We start from the raw sequence: 27,006 nt of genomic DNA on the forward strand, positions 1-27,006 counted from the left end.
CTTAATTGTTAAATAGGACGGACGCGGCGCAGCTCTTCTCCTCTCTCTCACGCGCGCGATTATGTGCGTGGACACAATAATAATGTAACGCGGTTTGGGCCAAAAGGATGATACGTAATATCGGCAACGGTAATCGGAAAGGGGAGGAAAGGCCATCCAGGGGTGGTGGGGATTTCGGTCGTCGTCGTCGTCGTTTGGCCCATGGGGGAGGTGTATTTTGCGCCGCGGAGCTGATAAAACGGTAATAATGACCACACGCGCCCACGGGAGACGGTATATATAGCCATTACTACTGCAGTTATATATATGTGGCGTGTATTTAATTGCACTCCTAATGAACGGACCAATGACCGGGATGCGTGCGGGTGTGTGTGGCCGTGTGGGTGTGTGTGACCAACATCCGATACGATCCACCCGAACGTTATTAGCCGATAATTTATGACAAACACGTCGGTGGTGGGTGAGGTGGGGGGGGGGGTCGGCGAGTGGGTTAGGGGTAGAGTTTTTGGACCCCGAGAGAGGGCGTTGTTGTTTCGTCGTTTTATCTGAGATTTCTCTCTATATTATATAAATGTAGACGGACATTACTCACACTGGGCGCACCCCGCAGCAGAATATATATACCATACTATACGAGAGATAATAATAATGATATTATTTGTTATTTGTTATAATATAAATTATAATTAATGTGTTTTAATGGTTCTCCGGTGTAATGCGCGTGAAACACCCATAGGATAATAATATATTATATTGTATAGCGATAAATTGCGGTAAATGGTACTAATACGCTCAAAATGATGTGGTTTTCTGTTTGTATATGAAGTAATAATAGTTGTTTTCAATAAAGTTGGCATCCCCATCCTTCCGTAGAAGGCACACACACACACACACACACACACACACACACACACAGACTTAGCGAAAATCGTTACCACCGTTTATCGAGATGATACTCTTTCATTATAACGTTACAGTGTATGTATTATATTTAAATTAACGAAACACTAATTGTGATGCTGTACACAACATCGAAAACTATTCACGTAATTAAAATATGGGCTTTGCGTTGTATTGTCGGTTTACCATTCTCATACACATACAAAAAAACGATGAAACATCATAACGGGGTTTTCAATTTCTCGATTCGGTATTTAAGATCGGTAATGAGCCATCATGTGTGCCTACTTCACCGCTCGCTCGAAAAATTTCTAAAAATGGTGCGGTGACTTTATCATGCTGTAGGCATAATATCTATGTTAAAATGTATATACGACATGAGAGATTATGTACATGACTATATGAGTCGATCGCAAATCTCAAAACGAGAAATACCAATATCGTTTCACAAACATGTCCCGTGAAAGCGGTCGTTTTCTAATACAGGCATATTAAAGGGAGTTTACCAACTGCGCTTTAAATGACCTTTTAATATACCAATTGGGCTTGGTCTTTTTGGGTCGATAGAATGAATAAATAAAATGGAAAATATTCAATGAACGTCAATATTAATAATATTTGTACATTATAAATCTATACCTAATTATGCGCATACATAATTAAAATTTAACAAATAACTATTATAATATTATTCTACGCATTACATATAGTATATGTATACTTTTGTAAAAATGTGTATTTAATATGTTAATTTATTAGTAATTAACAAATAGATTTTTTCAGTCAATAAGAAAAATTATATAATTACATAATGATCGTCAATAATGATTAATAATATATATTAAAATATAATTAAAATTAAATAAATGACTATTATAATATTAATCTACATTACACCAAGTATATAATTTTATAAAAATGTATAAGTAGCGTAATTGGTATACTGACCTAAAATATAAATTTTGTCGTAGGCGCAACTGGTCCAATTATGCCAGTATAATATACAGACGGTTAGACGTCGGTATTCGTTCCTTTAACGAAATAAATTTTACTTTATACCCTCCACTAATATCTAACTCTGTGATTGTTGTATACACGCCAACAAAACTTATAGTTTGGTGCTTAGATAATAGATTCGATTCAGAAATGTATTTAAAAATAATATCGTGTTCATTTTTTTTCAACTTCGTTTGATCGCTGTTTGATAATGACAAAAACTCAACTCTCTAAGCAAATCCGAACTGTAAACAAATAATTGATACTTCATCGTCCTGGATTCTCGTCACTTGGCGTGTATACGAAATTTCACCATAATAATATTATATTATATAAAGTACGCCATTGATATATACAGAACGTTACTCTGTTCTACGTGTACGTGTATATGGTGTTGGGACAAAATATCCGACGGATAAAATAACCATTGTGTAGGACAAAACATCCTAATAAAATTCAATTTTAAAAACATGTTTGAAAAGTAAAAAAAAAATAATAGAAATTAGGAGTATAGTTTTTTTTTTACTTGGGTATTTTTAGAATTATATTTATGCATAAGAAAATCAGATATTTTTTTAATTACAGTAGATAGCAAATATGATTTATTAGTTAGTTAGAAAACTGCGATTTAGTGTATCACTAACCAATGGAATAATTTGTAATTACTAATTAATGAAACTTGGCAACATATTATTATTATCTTATTGTGATATTATTAAATGTTTTTGAAACGTGATTTTAAAAATGAACAATTATTTAATTAAAAAAATAATTTTATTTTTATTAATATTCATTTTTTAAACAAGCTTTACATTTTTTTCACTTGGATATTAATTTATCCTACACGTTTTTTATTTTACCATTTGATATTTTTTACCACTTGGAGATTTTAGTACAGGATATTTTGTCCTAGATTCACGTGTCCAAATTCTCTCCAATATCCACTGCGTGACAATGCTATTATATTTACGGAAAATATAAAACGAATAGTACCTACTACCTGGTATGTACGGGTAATACCTACTTACCTGTACACTTAACGGTGTATACATTTATTACTATAGAACTCTGTGTGCGAGAGACCAGCTCTTTCATTATTCATGTGTCCCATTTAACGTTGAATTTCTTCGTTTCGTATTATCATATTATTATCATGTGATATTATTTTTTTTTATAGTGAATGTGACGTTATCGGAAAATTTAAAACAAGAAAATTTATTCGGGACGACGACCGCCGTGTTCGAGAGACGCATGTTTTTGTCATCTTATTTTTGCTGTTTACCTTTAAAACGGTGATACGACGGTGCAGCTTAAAAGTCGCTAACGTGTGTATTATTATTATAGCTGAAGCGTTGTACTATATATAATATGTTAGTATTGCGACCAAATTCTATTTGATAATATCTACCGAGAAATTATATTCATTTTTACGTACGTTTCATTTTTTCTGCCCATTATTGACTGCTTCTACACGTCGGAATACGGACGAATACTATACGAAAACGAATAAGGCCAACGGTGGTTGTATACCTATACGAATGAGGATATTCAATAATTTTAAACACAATCTGCTGTAATGAAATTGATCTTTAGATATTGTAGAACGTTTGTAACTACGAGGCTGTCATGATAGAAGATACCATCGACGAGTCCGTGGCTAATATATAATATAATAATATTACAATATTCACAAATGCAACAATTTTCAGGAATGTGGCGACCGACCGTTTTGCCAATCCCCCAGTACATTATAATATATACCTACATATTTTAATGGATACTACGTGTGAGCAGTGCATATGATCTCAAACGCTTGGCCCGCAAACCCTTTCTATGCGAATAGTTCAACAATTTTTAATAATTCATTATTATTATTTATTACTATCGAACGATAACTATTTATTTTTGATACAACTTTTATATAATATTTAAATTTTAAACATCAATAATCATCAACATAACGTTATTACATTAATATTGACATTTGTAACGGTTTACTTTGATAATTTAATAGTATATGTTAATATTTTTATTTAATGAATTCAGTTCTTGTTTCATTATGAATCAATGTAAATACTATATACATACTGATGTAGGTATATTGTATTTTTTGTAATATACGTACCTCGTAAAAAATGCCTGCAGTAATAATTTATAGAAATTTTTAGATTTTATAGAAATGGATAATGAACGAAAAAGCTCTACAGTCTATGAAAATGCCTTGTCCTCGAATTTTTTACGCAGGAAATTTGTGTTTCAAATCACTGTTATGTGGTTAACCCATGACGTACACATGGTTTCAATAATAATTGCCATTCACATAATAATACAATATTATATGGAAGATATAGAACATAGAATTATACAATCATTAGTGGTCATATTTTATTATAATATACATAATATATGTATACAAGACGTGTTCGAATGTTCGTAATTTAGTGCGTCATTAAGTGTATACACTAAGTTTTTATTAAACTGCACTATACTATTCTATTTCTTATCTAGAAAATCAAAGAATTTTTTTTAATTAGACGATGACCTTTTTTTTAGTTAATAACTAGGGTTCGGGACTTAGTGCACACAAATTGTAGGAAATATGCATGCACATATGCACTTAAAATAACCGAAATATGCGCAAAAATATGCAACTAAATATTTTTTTTAAAAAAAATTAAAAAATTTGATTTATTCATTTAAATTTAGACAATTTTTTGTAATTAGTTAAACGATTAGTTTTACGATAAACGATAGTATACGCAGAAATAATTAGGTATTTCCCTAGTGGCCAAATCCAGTTAATAATGTTATTATCTCATCTTTATTAATAAACCGAGCTATACGGAGAAACTGATTAGTGATTGATTACCTACTAATCAGTGATTACTGATTTGTCTATATTGAACAACACATGAGGGTAAAAAAAAATTATAGTTCTTTAAAATAAATGTACTTAACATGAAACAAAAACTGCGTAAATATGCTATAAATAACATTTAAACTGCCAAAATTTGGCAAATATTCATTTTGCTCAGAAAATGGCAAAATATGCGAAAATATGCAATTAAAATTTTTGTATTTCAATCCGTTATAATTATCTTACTTAGACTATTCTGCAGTCATTATTAAGCAATATGCAAATGCAACAAGTCCCGAACCCTATTAATAACCAACAAATTGCCGCCTTCATCCACCGTTTAGAGGCACTGTATCTGCCCATGAGTGCAGTATATGCATGATATGTCGCGGACGTCGACGGTTTAGTAAACGTGATGTACCTACACTTGATTAACAATACTACACACACGCACACAAAACGAGTATATAAAGGGTAATAATAATAATATGTATTTTACCCACGCAGTCCTATTTCTGCCCAGTTTCCCACCGCACCGCAAACACACAATTTAATATAATATATAACGCCGACGCAGCAGAGAAGTCGTTTATATTCGCATCCGCGCGTGAGAGGATTTATAGAGCGCACACATCGAACTCGGGTATAAAATATGCATATGGTTATTGGTTACACGTCAACGACCAGCAAAGGGATCGAGACGATATTATTATTATTGTATATATTGTAAATATAATGCTCTGCGCGTTTTCCGTTGTGTGTGTGTTACGGTATATCATAATATAATTCATATTTATATAAGAGGTTCTTATTCTGTATATCGTGCCGCCACCGCATAATACAACTTGAGAATACATGCAACGTGTATTATAATATCTGCAAAAGTCGTATATTTTTGCTCGCAACCGATCCCAGTCTACAATACCTATATTATGTGGCTATGTGGATGCAGTATATAATATTATGATATTATGTTCTACAGTATACCTTAGTCGATGACGGAATTGGTGGGGAGGGGGGGGGGGGGTTGTAAGTTTGGTGAAAATAATTTTTTTTTTTTTTAATGGATATCAGTTATTTGTTTTATAATTAAATAATTTAACTGTTCATTTTTAATGGGATTATTATAGTTATTACTACATTAGTCTTATATGGTCGGAATAAATTGATCAACTAGTTTTTACTTAGCATGTTTTAAAATTGATAAACTAGTTACTAGTAGTTAGAAAGGAATACTATTAGTAAAAATCTCGATTAAAATTATGAAAGTAAGTCCAAAACATCAATAGAGTATACCCACATCACAACCACGTGTGACGGTGGGCGGTCATCGTTTCCGCCAAAAAACTCGATTTTCGTTTCCGCCAATCATCGTTTCCGCCAAAACGAAAAAAGTTAGATTTTCATTTCCGCCAAATCTATTTCTACCTATATTATTGAGCTGAAGTTTGAGAACCCCTGATCTATCTGTAGTGCTATCGATATTTGATTTTAAACGTAGAAATACCTACATTGTTAGGAATAAATATAAATCGATTTAATCTATATTACGTGTGGAATGTGGATATATCAATAGAGATCGGATAGTTCTGTAATCGGATCGGTCGACTGTCAGTACTGTGGCAAAAACTTGGACGAAATGACGTGTACTTTCATGCACATTTTAATGAACAATTTTATAAATCACATCCACATATTAATACAATTTAAAAAATTTTAATTTCGAATGTTCAAAACAATGTATACATTCAAATTAACAGTTGTAACTTAGGTATACAAAAAAATATTAGATGTAATATTAAAAAAAAAACGATTGATGAGTACAACAAACGCAATAGACGAATACAATAATAAAACAATTTCAAGAATGATATTTAAAAAAAAGGTATGCAACAATTATTCAAAATAATAATTAATAATTAATTATAGAAGTATATACCTATCAAAAATAATTGATTTACTATATATTTATATATACATATAGTGTAACACAAATTTAATAAAGATCGACTTAATTTAATTCAAATTCAGTTTTTTTAGTTTTAATCAAAAAATTAAGTCAAACAATTTTTTGGGGGTCAATGAGAACCGCCTCCTCGTGGTGGCCCCTGGGTAACTCTAAATGATTCTCAAACTATAATTTAGATAGGTAGGTAAAAATAGATTTGGCGGAAATGAAAATCTAACCTTTTTCGTTTTGGCGGAAACGATGATTGGCGGAAACGAAAATCGAGTTTTTTGGCGGAAACGACTGACGCCCGTGACGGTATAGTCTTGTAAACGTATAACATAGCTATAGTATATTAGCGCTCATTATTATGTGTTGTTATTTTACTGCAGTGATTTGTATTTTTTAATAAACTTAAAGGTAAGAATATATTATCCAGGTTTTCATAATATAGGTTGTTTTTGATATTTGAGTTTTAAGTATAAATAATTATTATATAACAATGTAATAACAATTTTAATGTGCTCGTAATTCGCTACAAAATAAATTAATATAGATAAATATAAACCAACTACGATTATGATGGTTAATACTCCTGTGTAAATAAAGTCATATTTTAAAATTTAATAATTTGCCAGATCACATTAACTAACGACACAAAATGTCATCAAGAAGAACATCGTTCAACTGAACGACAGTTTTCCATATTTATGTTGTCCTCTATAACTGCGAGAAACTTAGTATTTCCTCCTAAAGCCCATCACGTATTTCCATTTTGTAGTACTACAATCCCAATGTCTATTGACTATTTCAATGGACATTTTTAAAAATTATCAAACACATGTTTTTCCTCCCAAATTATTACTAGTTTAAGGTTATATTGATAGAAGTATAAGATAAGCAAAGAAAAATTGGCGGGCTTTTGTGGGGATAAGAGAAAATGTCCACTGTAATGGACAACGGATTTATAAAAATACAAAAACTAAATAAAGCTTGGGCGCTAAATCAGTGATAATAATTGTCCATTATAATGGGCATTGGGCCTCTGGAGGATTTACGTATCACGTGATTTATTTTATAGTGATATATATAATCCCGAAAACCGGAAAACAATAATTTCGTAACGAGAAGAGGGAAATTTTTTTTTGAAAAATTAAAGTTCGTCTTGATCACTGCAGTAAAAGTAAAATACACTCACAGTGCATTAAAGTATACAGTGCAAATGACGTCTTATGGTATATGGAGGCTTCTCACTGGCGATTGTGATCGGGGTTTGCCATCGGCAACATTTTTATTAAAACATTCGATTCGCACGTTTTGCGGATTGATCTGCGGTTCTGCCGCCGCAATGCCGAATCATATCACAATATCAAGTGTAGGCATTTCACTGGAAGCTACATTACCTACACAATAATATTATAGGTATATTATTATGTTGTGCTATATACGTTGCAATGATAATATACATATAAGTATAATCGTTTCGGTGGACGTTGTGTCTCGCGTTTTATTTGTATTTTGTACGCGCACAATGGGCGTGATGTATATACAATATAATATATAACAATGTCATATACGAGTCGTATAATACACCGGCCAACAAACCGATATAATAATGTTATAATAATAATAATGTATGCGAATTCGTGTGACACTGCAGCGCGTTATGGCGTGCGCGAGAAGAGCATCGCCGCCTGCAGTCGCGTCCCCGTTCGATCATGACCCACCACCCGCCTGTCAAAATCTGCAATTTCCCGTCCGTCCCTGGTCGGCACGGGGGGTCGACCGCACAATATTGCCGACTACCGCAGCACAACTCAATGGTAATGATAAAATATTATATATACATCAGCGTCGTAGTCATTATTGCCGTCTGTGTAAACCATATAATATTATCTCGGGTGTATATTATTTATATTGTTATCATAATAATAATATAATATTTTAATATAATACATTCACATGCGCTTATATTACACCGCTGCAGCCACTGCGAGAGAACGCGTCATCGAGACGAAATTTTGCACTTGCAACTACATACTTGCACTATGCACTTGCATATATTATATCTGCGTCGGAATCTATATACGCTATTTATACTGTCGAACAGATATCGTTTGGCGACGTATTATGCCTTATGTTAATATTATGATACAGATGAGGCAATAGTACCTCGGATAACTTGGGACCGATCGGGGGCAAACATAAAAAAAAAAACAAAAATCGAGTTATAGAAAATTGTTAATACATATAACTGATTGACCCATTGAAAATTCAATTTTTGGACGTTTGAGTAATCGAAATTACACATAAATTTATTATCGTTTGGAAATCATCATCTTCCACGTCAAATCGATCAGGCGATCGTTGTGAGAAAATTACGACCGTCGTCATCGCGGCAGTTTTCCGCCGTGGAAAACCGTCTATGGGTCTCATATGTTGGTAAAACACACAATATAGGTAATATGATAATAAATTAAAATATATTATGAAATGGATTGAGTAATTTTATTAAGTTATATTATAAAGTTTTATTAGATAGGTTTTAAACGATTAGATAATAATAAAGATTCAAATTCAAATTCTCGTCAGTATTGTCATTAAAAATCTGGTAAATTGTGCGGTCTTCTTATTTCTTCTGAAATTTACAAATAATTTTATCAAAATTTAAAACTTTTTATTTAAAATATTTTTGATTTGTTTTTTTAAAAAAAACCTTACCTTACCTTGAAAATTATTGCACTGTATAATCTAACAAAAAAAAGTGAAAACATAAAAAATATATAAAATTGTACTGAAAATGATGACAATAAACAAAATTGCAATAAAATTGAAAAAAGGTCAAAAATTGCATAAAGTTGCACTTAAAATTTTTATATATTAATTGGTACTCGTTTGAAACAAATTTATAACTTACTTAGCAACGAATCCGAACAATAGAAAAAAAATTGCAAATGCAACAACAACCGAGCCCTAATTATTACAGTTTAATCTCTATATATAGTGGATATTTGCGAGAAATTACTAAATGTCTGCTATAGGGAGACGCTATAAAGAGCTGGTTATATATTTACATAATATACATTCATTGAAATTGGTACATACCAATTTATTATTTATTATATTATACACAATATTTTTGTATTTAAAAGTGTGCATAAAAATATAATTTATGTACGATTAAAAATATCTGTAACCTTTTTTGTGTACATTTTTTCTGCTCTTTGTTCGTGTATTGTGTCCATTCATGGGGGGGTAATTTTTAACTTTGGTACCGTTCTTATTGTCCACGTCCATTATTAGGAAGATCCACTATTAATAGATTATAACTCATATTATTTGCATACCTACATTTTTGTCGGGGAATTTAAAAGTGTCTACTATTGGGACTATTGAGAGGTGTCCATTGGTAGAGGTTTTACTGTATTTAATAAAAGAGAGATATCCACACTCCGTGCAAATACATCGGTACATAAATGTATATGTCATGCGGCTACTGATTATAATTTATAATAGAATAAAAGATTAAACTGAAATTTTTCAATTATCACTGTTTAAAATTCTACCAAAAGAGACCCAATCATCACTTCGCACCTATCGGACCTTGAAATGCGGTCACGTTAAATATTATCACATTTTACATGTGTTTACCCATTGTACTCATGGTGGTAGCAATATGATGTGATTTAAATAAATTCATGTTGTGTTCTCGTATATATTTATTAAACCGGAACGAAATGTGTGTGCATAAATCGTGTTCGGTTCGGCGAATTGACAAAATCATTTTATAAAATGCCCTTTTTTTTTTTTAACTCGCGATAAATTCTTCTATTTTTTTTTTAATTCAACGCCCGCCCTGTATCGGTAGAGTTTTTTTTCTTATCGAAACGCACATTAATTCTATATAACGATTTTTCGTGTCCACGCACATCCGAATTCGGTGGGATCAGATTAAATTGGCGCAGGTCGAATAATTGACATAAAAACGATTTATATTATATGGAGTGACTCTCGCACACGAACGAACAAATGAAAAACTTCAATATAACAAAACGAAAAGTATAACGACACTTTTTTTCTGCTTGATTATTTTTTTTTGTCCGCAGAAAAAAACTCTATATAAATAACGGAAAAAATAAACTCAACTTAAATTTCAAAGATATTTTGTCAAATAAACCACCGTTAACCACACACAGAACGATAAAATAACGATCGATCACGAGGCGCAGCAGTGTTCTTTAGCAAAAAAGTTAGAAGAAAAAAAAACAATTATCCATGAATAGGTTTTTGTGTGAAATCTAAAATGAGAATTTGATACAACTACAATGGTACATTTTTCTTGAAAGATTTCGTTTCGATTCACAACGTACAATGGGTGTATTTAGACAAATATTATTATACACTTAGATTTATACTAAAAGCGTTTACTGTTTCACTGTTGCTAAATACATTATTGTGATCTTTAAGAGGTTCAAACTAAGTCATTGTGTATACAATTCGATATGTTATATAGATGTCGCGCCTTTCCAAAATTACCTGAACTCATAAAACAATATACACAGGTACCTAATTTACTAAGAAGCGCAACATCATTTTACCTTTTTTCCTGTAAATCGTTGAATAGATGATCATTTTTTTTTAAAACGTATTCAAATATTTCAAATCGAAATTTAAAAGAATTCCTATATATAGTTTCCGAGTTATTTGATTTCGTGTACCAATGATTATTTTATTGGTCATGAATTCATGCGATCATAGCCCATAGTTTTGGAAGGCATGGGGACATTGGAGACTGTGATGATTTTAATATTATTGCGAACAATAATTTATATCATCGATATTTTATATTTTGTAAAATTTTGTAAACTGAGTACAATAAGTAGATGCTACATTATATCGATCTTATTGTTATAAAAAATCATTTTTAAGAAACATTATCTGTGTAAAGTATACGTCACGACTCGTTAATCGGTATTATACATTTTAATAACTCAAAATATTTATCTTAATAATTTACAAAAAAAAAGGTTTTTGCAATCGTTAGGAAGTCACTCGAGAGGAACACTTAAAATGTCTTCAACAATTATGTAATAGTGACCTTTAAATAGAATTGTATAGGCATTGTTTGTGTGGTATAAATTATTATATTTTCTTATTAAATCCAACATGAATATTAATCAGAAATATGCTTTTGACAAAGGTATATAGGTACACACAGTGCACGAATTATTATTTAATCAAATATCGATTGCTTATTAATGAATACGTTTAATAATATTTTAAATATTATGTAAGGAGTATAATGTAATAGAAACTTAGTCGAAGAATTAATAAAGAATCGTGGAATATAATATTGTATCGATTAAAGTTTAGTAATCCAATCAGATTTAACCGATTTATATTTATATAATTTAAACACTTTCTATCGCAATACATTAAAAAAATTATGCATATAGACTATTTACGAAATCTATTTTGCAATATTACTATTGACCCAAATAGATATCAATTTTTTGTCCCACTAATCGTGTATTTTTTTTTGTCGTCAGTATTATCGTGAAAACAGATACATAATGCTCAGTGTAACAGTCTATTTAAATTATTAAAGATGGGGACGACTCAATTTTAAATTTGTTTATATAATAATTTATTCATAACATATTTATTTTAAAATTCAAATATTATACTATGATCATTTGTCGCAAAGACGTTCAGATTCACGTGGGAATGTATTTTGATTCGTAACAACTGTAATTTTTACGTCTTATATTTGATCAGGTTTGTAAAAAATTAGTTGATAATATTAAATATGCATAATGAATATGTAAACTGAGAAGGCTATATGCATCTAAAAAACTACATTCAAATATTGAAAGGACTAGAGCGTATATTCGTAATTATTTCGATTGCTTCGGAAGTAGGTGCGGTCGGATAAAACTGTAATCAATATCTAACCGTCCATAATGTATAATAATATATTATTTTATATCCATAAGTCATTTTGATTCGGACAACACATGTCAACGTGCTGCTGCGGTAGTGGCCAATAATAGTATATAGCTGTAAAACCATTATTATATAGAGATTTGACCGGATTCCTTTAATATTGAGTAAATCGTTAACCGAATAAATCTTTGATTATTGTGTGGAAAAAAAATAGTGAGAAGTCGATTTTGTTCGTGACTATTATTCTTCGACGTGTTATTGATGGGCATACATATATATAAATATAATACAATATGTGCCATTAGCCCTGTTATAGAGCCCACAGGGATTAGATACTGAATGTAACGCATATAATAATACGACGACCTTAACCCTGCAGTTATCCTGAACCTTTGGAATTCGTCCCTTTCGGACAATGTGAAAATAATATTCCGATTATTATGACCCAATGTGGATGTTTGACTGTACCACTCGTACTTGTAACATGTACACTCACACACCGCATATAGATTTATGTATTTATTTCAAATAATCATAATATGTCTGTATATAATAAATTCCAAATAAGGAATTTTTTATTCAACGTTTAAGTTTTGCTTTTTAACTTTAAATGTATGAATATATATATTTAATATTTATTATTATATATATATATATATATATATAATTATATTTTATATTTTTATATACCTGAATTTTGATTTTAAATTAGAGGCCTGTCATTACAACACACCAAGTTCTGATTTTTTTTTTTATCAGTGATTTATCGTGGTTACAAAATGATTATATAATCTCACGAAATTTTGGTACAAAAATTTAGAGCATGGAATGCTGGAGTGCCTGGAGTAACGGATCTTGAAATAAGATGTTTTTTTTTCAAGCAAAGACTATGTTTTATATATTGACAATATAGATAGTCAATAAAATTTAATTATGATACAAACTTTTTTGCTGTACTTAATAAACTTATTAGTCTTATTAAATAACTATATATCTACTTCAGTTTTTAAATTATTACAAATCGTTTTAACGAAAAATAAAATAATTTAAAAACACTTTTCAGGTTTTGGTTTTAATTATTTATTAGCTATCTTTGAAAATAGACAATGTTATAATATGTTTAAAATCTATAATATGTACTTACTATTAAGCTGGTATTGACAAAATTTCAAATATATAATATTTATTTCTAGTGCGACTTTTTATTTCTTATCTTCGCGAAACCTCTTTTTTATGATAACTGATAAGTAGTGTTTACTTTAGTTTTCATATTTTTTTTAAATATTTTTTTATTGTGTTGTTATAGATCAGGCAAGTATCTAACCTACCATATATATAATGGCTAATACTAATGAGTATCTCAACTGATTGATAGTTTTCCGCTTTTCTCTATCGTTCATTATTCTGGACGCGTTTTGAATTTTGACAACAATTTTGACCAGTTGACATTAATTATTGTTATCGTAGTATAGAAATTTAATCGGTTGTTTAAATGATTTTCGTCGTAAATTTTAACGCATATAAACATTTATTTTTGGTTTTAACAATAGGTATATATGTATTTGGGCTATCTAAATGCGGAAACGACAAAAAAAAATTGTCGACATGTACATTATAATAATGTGGTGGTGGTAAAATAATAAAAAAAAACTGCTTTTGGACGAGCACAGACGACACATCGCAGGCCACACGCGCGGACACGGTAGAAGAGGATGACAAAAAAATACTTCTTCGAGCGACTTACGCTGACGGGCCAGACACAATGATGGCCGTCGACTATATAACAACAATAACAACAATAATAACAATAATATAATGCAGATATAATACAGTTTAATCGACGATTATTGTACGGCGAAACGCGAGCGGTAGACCGACTCGGAGGACCGCGCATTGTGTCTGGGGCGGTTACCGTTCCGGTCCATCGACATGCAGATTACTTTATATATTATTATTAATATTTTATACACAGAGACGGCCAGTGTGATCGATATTATCTCGAAATCGTGAAGTTCCGCGAGCAGGCCACATCGAATCGGTTCTCTGGAGAATATCTGGAGACCACGTCGTATACAGGGCGATTCACCTTGCAAGACGTACACTCCCTTTTCCCTTTTAATAATATATTTTAAATATGAATTTTCAAATTTTCAAACATACCATATTATTATACTATATTACTATACCTAATTATAACTCATGTATGCTAATTTATACTATTTAAGTAATATCCTGTGAAATTGCAATTATCGGTTTTTACTATATTGATAATATCGTTAAAATCTCCTTACCGCTCTTTATTTAGAGTGTAAATTATTAAGTGAATAGTTTGTCTGAAAATTTCAACGTATCAGAATCAAAAAACGAACGAGTAGTTTTTTAGTTAGTTAACTCTGTGTAGGTACACTGGATAATAATTGGCTCACGATAATTATAATTTATTAACGTTCAATTACCATTGATATAATCTCGGTCCAATGTTATTACATGATATTATATTTTTGTAAATTCATTTAAGCGACTGTTAGAGTATTAATTATTTTTAACATAAGCATTGACAGAGAACTGAGAAGGTTTACTAGTTCGAAAAATCCTCCACTCTATGCTTTGCGGTGTATAGGAAAGAGGTCTTATAATTCGAAAAACGGTAGTTTTTATCTCCGCAGGACATTCCTCAAGTTAAAAGAAAAATTTAAGAAATTTTAATCAATGATATTAATATGGTCTTTGAGTGTATTAAAATATTTCAAAAATCATAATCTGAACAAATTCACCACCTATTCATGTAAAAATGAGAGTGAATCATTGGTTGACGAATCGATCACCCTGTATATGTTGTGTATGCGAATATGATGAATATTATTATTGTACCGCCCGCGTATCGTATAATATATATATATGTGCACGTTATGGTGTAGGTTTCAATAAAGGAAATAACTTCTGCCACCGCAGCCTCCTTTACCGAAGCTGCTGTTGTTGCTGGCGGAGAAAGACTGCTGTCGAGTCATTCCGAATTTTCGGCGTATATATAGGTTCTTGTATTATAACCTCACATCATGTATACACATACGTACATAATGTCATTATACGCTTCAAAGGTAAGTCTCTCGCGTGTCATTATCATAATAACGACGCGAGTGTTACACATACGCGTTTTTCTCACTCGAAAACTCGACAATAATATAACATAATAATATCACACCACTTCGGCACGGCGCACACAACCCACCGCACACCCATCATCCCACGACTCGGGCAGCAGCACCCGGCTGAGCCGAATCCTCACAATTATTATACCATTATTATATAGGTACCGTGGGTTATTACCGCGCGTAGGTACATTATATTTTTGTTATATTATGATTTTATATTATATTAAAGTATTATACACAGTTCGCGTCGTGTTGTTATTGCCGTTTATTCGCCCGACGCACACCCGTTTGATACGATTTTACAATATGTATTATAATAATAAAATATCCATTGTAAACCGCCTTTATCATAACATCATACTGTATACTTATGTGTGTGTGTGTGTGTATAAAACGCATAATATACCTACCTGATGAGTCGTTTTATGAATAAAATAACCAGCCGATAAAGTCATGATATTTATAAGGTGTGTAGATTGATATTATATTATGTACTCGAACCAATAGGCTGAGATTGAATCTAAGTTTTGGAGAGAGGGGTTTTAATAGTTTTCCTAACATATGTAAATATATTGGAAATACTTATAAAGGTATTAGCATCGTTAGTAATCCTTTCTCGAGGATTGTAAACATATAGTTGAGAACTTTAGATAAAGTATGGTATTAAAATATATACTCACAGTTGGCTTTAGTGACATATTTACGGATGGGGGGGGGGGATCAAGGGGATCAATATATAGACGGATATAGATACTACAGCAGTGGCGTAGCCTGGATTTTTCTTCGGGGAGGGGGGGAGTGGCTGATTAATTTAGGTATTGGTTTTATAAAGATGTGTTCGTTTATACATTGATGAAATCACATTAAAACAGGGTTCGTCAAATAGTTTCCAAAGGGATACAAAATATTTGAAAAATGAATTTCGAGGTCCCTTTAGAAACCTTTTGTTTTTTGCTTAACAAGTTATTTTGGGCACGCATAGAAAAATAATAATAATAATAAAAAAAATTGCATTTAATCAATATATTTTTGATGGCCGAATATTGTTGGTTTTGCATTAATGCATTAAAGAATACTAATAATCATATAGGCGTTACTAAGCTAGAATTGTCAAAGAGTTGTCTTTTACTTTCAAAAACCAAATTATTATTATATTAGAAAAAATTATCGAAATGGAATTGAAAAAGATATGACCAACTTATAAATAATGACGATAAATTTTATACAATTACAATTTGTATTATTTTTGATAATATGAGTTCAGTAATAGTATTATAGAACATTTGAAAAAAAGAAGTTGAACTGACGTATAATATTCTATACCAAATGTATGTATTTTATTTAAATGAATAAATTCCAAATTCAATAATAATATCAGTATCTATACCTATATGTTTATAAGTACTTTAATATCTGTCATCAATATTGTAATCGTAGGTACTTATAAACTAATATCATATCATTCATAGGTATCTGACAAAAATTAATATGATGTAGTGGTCAACGAAAATATTTGGTAATATAAGATTCATGATAAATATTAGTTAACACGAATTGTTAAAAAGTTGAATCATACTAATCATAATAATAATCATGATTATTTTTTAAATAATTGAAATCATATTTTATTGTTACCGTCAATAACAATAAACATTGTACCTTAATGCATAATGCCTATTATTATCTGTTCATATATATTAGTTATTGTTATCATAACATTTTGATAGTATCTTCAGCAACAATACTGAATGCGAGGTCAATAAATAATAATAATATAATAATATACATGCACATTATTATGTAACAAATCAAAACAAGATATATATATTATAAATGTATCAAAAATCATATGATTGACCTGAATAACAGTTGAACAAAAAATTGGGTTGATACTTGACACTTATATGTGGTCAAGATATTTTAGACCAAAGATGAAGGGTTTACTAATCATTATTATTGTTTTTATATTTTTTATCGATTCGGACACAGGTAAACGTTTGTTTCTTCCACTATTACTATTTTTTTAAGTAATTAATTCTATGTGTCAATATAGCAACCATCTTATTGTAACAAATACTTTATATTCATTTAAACTAAAATATTTGATATCACGAAACACGATCTTATGTTTTTTTACAGGGAGAATCCCGATTAAATTATCTAGGAGCTATGCGTTGTACTTCAGTCCAGTCGAATAATAAAATTATTTTTAATTATTACATAAGTAAAAAAATCTGCCCACACCACAGAAATCAAAGGAAACTTAAGGAATAACATTTCGATAAACGATTTTCTTAGCTTAAATGTAATAGTAATTTATTATTATTATTAAATCAAATATCTTCTCTCCAACAAATAATTTTTTTTTTTTATTGATCTTAATAAAACATCGGCTTCTGTGGCCATTAGTTTACAAATTTACAGTAATTTAAAATTAGTTAACAATTACAATATTATATCTACATTGTGGAATTAAGGGCTTAAATTAGATTGTATAGCTGAGTTTCTTTTATAAACTGAAGGATGTTGGAGATTGATTGGGTGTCAGGTCCTAACGCTTCTCCGATTTGTTGAGATATATGTCGTATTTTTTCCTACAAATAATTTATTTTTATTTTTAATGAATTATATGCACAATGTACATACCTATTATTTAGTATAATAAATAATTAATTTAAAATTGTATGTTGTTCTCAAAGATAATATGAATATAGGTAGGCCTTAGGCAGTTTTGGGAAATATCTAGATTAGTGGTTCTCAAACTTTTTTTCCGCGGTGCTTTTTTTGGACTAAATAATATAGCTACGGTGCCCTGCTGTGAATATCATAAAAGTCAGGTTAAAAAAATTTCAGCTCAGCAATATTGATCTTTATTTAGATGAAATTCTAGTTATATCTTCGTACGGAGTGCAGCTGATAGGATTCGCCACAAGACCTTGAGGATTTTCGAATTGACTAATGGATTTTTAACCAACTGTTAACAGTTTTTTTAACTTAAAATTTTTTTCTACGAATATAGATTAGTCCATTTTTTTAGGTTCTTTAAGTTCAAGTTTGGATGAAATTAGAATTTTAAGCAGTATGTTTATGTAAAGCGGAGCGATACCCACATGCTCATAACATTATTTTATGTCATTTTATGTTTATATGCATAAGTAATTATATTTTCAATTACTCGTTATTATGCATAATCTATTAATGGTTTGTATTCTACAATGTCCAAAAAAAATAAACATTGTTTATTATATTTTCAGGGTGTTTATATTGCACAAGGCCTGGATATTGAACTTTCCATGAGTATTAATTTTCCTTAATCATTTTTTTTATACAAAAAACAATGTAGTCAATGGCTGTTTTTTCGCAGAGTTTAAAAGGCCATGTGATTCATAAAATTACAAAACATTGCAATGAAACTGTAATAGAGCAGAGGACTTCAAGTAATTAAAAATGCACTGATGCATTTCGTCAAGGAATTTCATAGCTTGAGTTTATTATTGCTAAAACTTAGTCTATGTTTCGTTGCATTAATTATCCTTCTCCCTTCACTCGGAACAAAATGTTGACGGAACTAAAGATAATATTCTACACACGTTGCGTTTAATATCACAGTGTGGTGTTCTCGGCCCGAATGGTCAGATTTATCTACGATCTGGTGATAGTTAAATAGGTAATTTTATACAGACATAGTGGAAGTTTTACCAAAACTTATTTCGTTGGTTCAAACTCATGTGACATCAACTGTGCGTATTGAACATTTTCTGTATTTTTTGAATGTTTTATAATAGTAATTGAATATGTGAAAAACCTAAAATCTGTAGTATAATGAAACGTAATATCTCACTTGTGTAATGCTTACAAACTACCTAGACAGACATTAAAAAATTGAAGTCCTCAGCCTTAGCCCTTAGTAATAATTATATTTAATGTTGTTGTGTTTGCCTGCAGTAGAATCATGTAAATATTGTATTGTCTTTAAATGTATTAAAATAGCTAATAACTTGCTTACATATTATTTGAAATCATATTTGCGTGTTTTTTCGTATACACCGATCGATTCTAAAGTAGGTACTTACTCAAATAAACACACACATCACAGTCAAAACTGGCCAGTAGATTATTATTACTTTAATATGGGTTTTTTCCCAAATGTGATTATTGTATCAAGTGATCACTGTTGATGAACCAACTTTCATCTACCTACTTTTATCGTTTATAATTTAATATTGTATATAAACAGTTTGAAATTTGCCACATTTTATTTTACTGTTTAAGTCACTTAAACACACTGTTTAAGAGGACATCTTATCAAAATATGTACGCTAAAAATTTTCTTTGAAAATACACTTGCGCGTTCAAAGAATATGGGTTATTGAGTGGTTTTATTGTAAAAACACTTATGAACAAAATTGTAGAGGAGATTCATGTCTGGTTACGTAAGAAGCCCGATTTTATATCTTTTAAATTTTAAGTCCTAAAAATAACCCTTGAAAAAGGTAAAAACACGGGCATGATTAAACATAAAATATTTTACGAAGTTTTACAGATATAAAAAATTAGACTTCTTACGGACTCAAATATGAATCTCCCATACAATTTTTTTCATAGGTGTTTTTTTTTTAAATAAAACCATTCAGTAACTAATATTCTTTAAACGAGTAAAGTATGTTTTATAAGAAAACCGTAGAAAATTACGGTCTGCATTACGGTTATACCTATACTATATAGGTATTGATAACTGGTAATATACTTCTATATACTGGTAACTGATAATCAGCATTAAAGACCTAGGTATATTATTTGACCCAAAGCTAAAATTTGATTGTCACATTCACATGATTATTATTTTATTAACAAATCACATCAATTATTAGGTTTTATTAATCGCAGTTGTTCAGATTTTACTGATAAATTTACTCTAAAATCAATTTACTGTTCGTTAATACGTCCCATCTGTGAATATGGTTCTATTGTATGGTCTCCCTACCAGACAGGCAAAAAAACAAGATTGGAAAAAGTACAACACAAATTCTTACGCTTTATTTCATTTAAGTGTTCCATACCTATAGAGAATCTCACACAACATACAATCCAATCCTATCTTTATTAAACCTCCAGACTTTGGAATACAGACGTATAAGTCTTGACTAATGTTTCCTTTATAAGCTTTTGAATGGTAATTGGACTGTCCCGATTTTTTAAGTCGTTTAACCTTCTATACTCCCACTTTTAACACGCGATCGACTAACACTTTTCGTTTAAGCCTACAAGTTACTATTTATGCAAATAATACTCTCTGTAATAGATTAATGAAAACTGTTAACACATTTAAAATTGATATGTTCAGCTCACCAAATTTTGACTCATTTAAATCATATTGTAATTATTTAACTCTTAACGCTTACGAGTAAACACACTATGTTATTTTTATAATTTTTATTCATTGTCTTTTATCTCAACCAATTTCCATAGACATTTTACTTATATGCCTATGCTTACTATTAATACTACTTATTATTATTGTTATTATCATTATCAAAGCTATTCTTCTTGTTATACATTATCATATTAATTGTAATATTATTGTTTATTGTAACAGGGCCTTGCCCGTTTAATACTTAATAAATAAATATAGTGAGTATGTTACGGTAAATGTTGATATTTAAAAAATGATAATAGTTCTTAGGGAATGTTGACATTTCCTATCAATGTTAAACAAATATGCCATATATTTTTTTTAGATATTTTATTTTAATCTGCTTAATTAAAATATTACTTTTAACAAACTCATAATTATTAATTACCTTGATATTACTCGAATAAATAATCAATGATCAATAATCAATAAAAAAATCAAGTATTGTGAAAAATTTTTTTTTATTACTTTAATTTGTGTTATTTAAGCTTTTTACATTTTTACTGTTAGGACTACACTTTTGGTGCAGAGATCTCCTAAACAACTAAAACACGATGGTTAAATAATTACCTAAAAAAAAAAAAATAATTCATTAGAAAAAAAAGTCAATCGGAAGCGTCACTACAATTATGAATTATTATTACTACATTAAAATGTACGCCAAAAGATATAACTAATATTAGATTGATAACTTATAAATTGTATATGATATTATGTGTATTATATTTATAAAAATAACAAACGCAGTGTAGGAATTTAGGTACCTTTTTGTTATCGTGTTTCGTGTAAATTCACCCGTATTTTATTTGAATTTTTTTAGGGTCTAAAAAGACAACAGTACAGGCCACAGAAACCAATATTTGATATGTGAGGTTGGTACGTAGCTTAGATTGATAAAATTGTTGTACATGTTTAATATGCTGTGCACTGTGCAATGAGTAAATATATTTATAGTAACCAGATGATACAGATTATACATAATACATATATTATATAAATTATAATTTATAGTTAACAGGAAAATGCAATATATTAGGTTCGGATACCTGTTTCAAGCATGACCAATATACTTTGAATGACAAATTTGTTTAAAAATATTTAATGTCATTTATTTGTATCGCTGTATCAAAAGAAAACAAACATATGTTTAATTAACGAACAAAATAAGTAAACATGATTTACATTGATTGTCTTAAGAAGAAATCATACCTAATAATTGATTAGATTATTACAAAATTTAGAACGTTCAGTAAATAAAACTTTATTAATCACTTAAGTGGTGTATAAAAAAAAATGTATTCATGTGTATTAATAAAAGTAAATAAATTTAATGATAAGACAAATTTCTATTAATGTGCATGAACAATAAATAATATATTATAAAATTATATAAAAATATATGACAGTATTGTTACTGTTTTATTGTAGGTAATTAAATTATTAAATGTTAGTTTCCCATGGCCGTTTTACCTCTAGAGACTAAAACTATAATAAAATAGCCATATACTTCATTGTTCTTGGTATAAGAAACACAAAATTGGTATGTTTCATAAAAAAAATGTCTTAGGAAAATCGGAATTATGGGAAAGATCAGTATCTACGCCAGTACCTTTATAAAAACTCTGGAAATATACAAATCTGTTTTCTATTGCAAACTGTGAATAATAATACAATATTACATAATAAAAAATAAGTTGATATTCAAATATCTATAAGTGCTCTGCAATATATACTAGCTATGAAATCATGTTATAATATTCTATGTTATAAAAATATCAAAATTTATATAGGAATTTCTTACCGGGGAAATAGGACAAGTTGCGTTGGAAACTCCAGTACCACTCATTATTGGAACCCAAGAATCTCCAAACAACATTTTAAGTGACGAACAAGCTCTGGGTGCTTTGTATATATGAGTATCCTCCTTCCAGCCTCCAATAGAGTCTTTTATGGCCAGATTGAATTCCAACTTAAAAGAAAAGAAGTTTATTTTGACCAAAGTCCTAATCAGATGTTGATAAAATAGTAACTATATAATTAATTTTGTTAAATGGATAAAACAAACTTCAATTAATCGTTCTAAATAAATTGCATTTAATTCAAACCCATAAAAACTAAATTTCCAAAAATAGACAATTTAAGTTTTAATAAAAATAATGACTGAATTTACATTATGAGAATCATCGAATGGAACAGTAAAATGTGTGTTTCCTTTGATTTCTGTGGTGTTGACAGACTTTTTGCTTAAATATAAATCAAATTTAATTTTTTCCTTTGAATAATTAGAAGATCTTATAATTCCTAACAATTTGAATCGATAATTGCCCTTATGAAATTATAAAATTCTAAATAATTAAAGCAATGAATTTATAGGTTTGGTATAAAATTGTTATTACTTTGGGATGGTCACAATATCGACACAAATAATAAGATACTTACAAATGGTACTTGTGGTAAAATCAAATGTTTATTAATTTCTGAATTGACAGAAATCACAAAAGTAATCAGAAATAATAAACACTTCATTTTTGGTTTGAAATATTATAACTATACTAGCACAAACGCTGTACTTTGGCCTATATAGTATATACTATATACAGTCAAATGATTTTTGGCACAATAATATACATTAATCACTATTAATTTTAATAGTTTGCCATACCTATTGTATGTGTGTATTTATATTATTCATTGACCTTGTTTTCATTATCGTTTCAGAAGATATCTAAAGAGAAAAAAAGTATCCAACATGATTTCCATCAGTTGTCATAAAATGAATTCATACCTAATAATTCATTTGATTTTTTATAATATTGCAAAATGAAAATACATATTTCATATCAAATTGAAAATAACACGATTCTGCCGAAACATATAACCAGGGCCGGCTCTAGCTTTTTCAGCGCCCAGAGCAAGTATTATTTGGGCGCCTTTCGCCCTGTTTTTAAATATATAAATAGGCAACCGCGTGGCCGCTTGATTTTGGCGCCCGTATGCCGTCGCACACGTCGATCGTATCTAAAGCCGGCCCTGCATATAACCATATGATATTACATGTCGTAGCTATCCAAAGCAACATTAGTGAAAGGGTGCTGACTAATTAATAATTATAATAATAAAACAGATACACAATATTATTACATTTTATTAATTTAATTTCCTTAATGTCCACGCGCCATAATATAAAAACATGTATCTTACTCGCTTTATATCAAATAATATTGTATTAAATAAATACAAGGATGAGAAAGAAAATGATAATTTTTAAATCCGTTAAGTATTTTCTTTCAATGGGCATGTACCGTTTCCGCCAAAATTTGAAATGACCGATTCCGCCATCGCCCGTTTCCGCCAATTTAAAAAAAGGTTCGATTCCCGTTTCCGTCAATTTACCTGCTATGGTAAAATTATTGTAATATATTCCATATTTTTGGTAAAAATATGTTTTAATTAATTTGAGTTGACTGAAACTACGTTCATATGATACAGTACAAGGCAATGTTAGATACAAACGAACGATCCCCGATAAAATTATTATAATATATTCCGTATTCATTGGAGTACTATTCCTATTATTTTAAGGTGTATTTAAGTTTTAACTAGAAATGATTGTAGGTACATGGTTTATAATATGATAATTGATAACATTAAATATTGAAAAATACATAAATAACTAATAAATCAAATAATAAATACATAATATTTTGATATTTTGTCAAACCTAATTTTAAGAAATACAGTAATTGAAATAATTAAAAAGTCATAATATTTTAATATAAATATATTAATTATGAATAAGTGAATAGCAGGTAAATTGGCGGAAACGGGAATCGAACCTTTTTTTAAATTGGCGGAAACGGGCGATGGCGGAATCGGTCATTTAACAAATTTTGGCGGAAACGGGTAATTCCCCTTTCAATTAAACCAAAAATATTAGTAATAGATATTTTTCATTCATAATTTAATTATAAAATAAAAAATCATTGTTAATGTAAAAAAAGCGATGATCACTTGAAAGTAATATACCTATGAATTAAAATACGCGTATTATTTTTTATGTAAAGTAAAACCTGTGGGGTCGTATATTATTGGAATTTTTATAGGGTCTGCAAAGACAATAGTACAGGCCAGAGGAACCAAAATTTGATATGTGAGGTTGATATGTAGGTTAAATTGATAAAAAATTTGTACATGTATAATATGCTGTGGATTGTGTAATGAGTAAATATATTTATAGTAACCAGATGATACAGATTATGCATTTATACATATTATATTATATAAATAATAGTTTATAATTAACAGGAAAATGCAATATATTACGTTTATATAAAACATATTTCATTTTATGTGTTTGTATCAAAATAAAACAACCATATTATGTCTAATAAATGAGAAAAAATAAGTAAACATGATTTTTATCAGTTGTTTAAAAAGAAATCATACTTAATAATTGATTTGATTATTTACAAAATTAAATAAAAAACTTCATAAATCACTTTTAGCATTGTATTAAATAAATCGAAAATAAATAGTATACATATATAATGAGAAAAAAAATAAATTTATTCACAAAAATATTTCTGTTAATATTATGCTCGAACATGAGTAAAATTAAATAAGTTTGTTACTGTTTTATTGTAATTTAATTATTAATTGTTAGTTTCCCATGGCCGTTTTACCTCCAAAACTACAATTAAACTACCATATACTTCATTGTTCTTGGTGTAAGAAACACGAAATTGGTATGTTCCATAAAAAAATGTCTTAGGAAAATTGGCATTATATTGGATCAGTATCCACGCCAGTACCTTTATAAAAACCCTGGAAACATACAAATTTTTTTTTATTGCAAACTGGGAATAATAATACAATATTGCATAATCAAAAATAAGTTGATATTAAAATACCTATAAGTGCTCTGTAATATATACTAGCTATGTAATCACGTTGTAATATTCTAATAAAAATATTAAAATGTATATAGAACTTTCATACCGGGGGAAAAGGACAAGTTGCGTTGGAAACTCCCATACTATTTATGAATGAAGTCCATGCATCTCCTAAGATCATTTTAAATGACGAACAAGCTCTGGGTGCTTTGTATACATGAGCATTATTCTTCCAGCCACCAATAGAGTCTTTTATGGCCAGATTGAATTCCAACTTGAACAAAAAAAAAAAATTATTTATCTACATTGTCCAAAATCCTAATCAGATGTTGATAAAATAGGAATTAAAATTATTTTTGTTAAAGGGATAAAACTTCAATTAATCGTTCTAAATAAATTGCATTTAATTCAAAACCATAAAAACTAAATTTCCAAAAATAGAAAATTTAAGTTTTAGTAAAAATAATGACTGAACTTACATTAAGAGAATCATCGAATGGAACAGTACAATTTATGTTTCCTTTGATTTCTGTGGTGTTGACAGATTTTTTGCTTAAATATAAATCAAATTTAATTTTTTCCTTTGAATAATTAGAAGATCTTATAATTCCTAACAATTTGAATCGATAATTGCCCTTATGAAATTATAAAATTCTAAATATTTAAAGCAATGAATTTATAGATTTGGTGTAAAAATGTTATTATTTTGGGATGGTCGAAATATCGACACAAATAAGAAGATACTTACAACTGGCAATTGTGGTAAAAACAAACGTTTATTAATATCTGAATTCACAGGAATTATAAAAAAAATAATATACATTAATGGGCACTTCATTTTTTTCCTAAAATTTCATAACCATTGATCAACGCTGTGTTTTGTCCTACAGTTAAATGATTTT

The 27,006-nt window shown here is 29.4% G+C and overlaps 1 protein-coding gene and 1 pseudogene across 1 annotated transcript; both read right to left on the reverse strand.

Annotated features, from left to right (window-relative positions):
• Positions 1-22,728: 22,728 nt before the first annotated feature.
• LOC149055061 (uncharacterized) lies at positions 22,729-23,738 on the reverse strand. The gene is made up of 4 exons (XM_089228985.1): positions 23,652-23,738; positions 23,383-23,538; positions 23,014-23,181; positions 22,729-22,867 (listed from the first exon to the last, which is right to left on the reverse strand). The coding sequence occupies exons 1-4, from the start codon at positions 23,736-23,738 to the stop codon at positions 22,760-22,762; spliced, it is 519 nt and encodes a 172-aa protein (XP_089085111.1). The 3' UTR covers positions 22,729-22,759.
• Positions 23,739-25,864: 2,126 nt separating this feature from the next.
• LOC149055062 (uncharacterized) lies at positions 25,865-26,942 on the reverse strand (annotated as a pseudogene).
• Positions 26,943-27,006: the final 64 nt, after the last annotated feature.

The sequence above is a fragment of the Diuraphis noxia genome, unplaced genomic scaffold (genome assembly GCF_037042655.1).
Source record: "Diuraphis noxia isolate RWA-SAM2 unplaced genomic scaffold, SU_Dnox_SAM2 contig0005, whole genome shotgun sequence".
NCBI lineage: Eukaryota > Metazoa > Arthropoda > Insecta > Hemiptera > Aphididae > Diuraphis > Diuraphis noxia.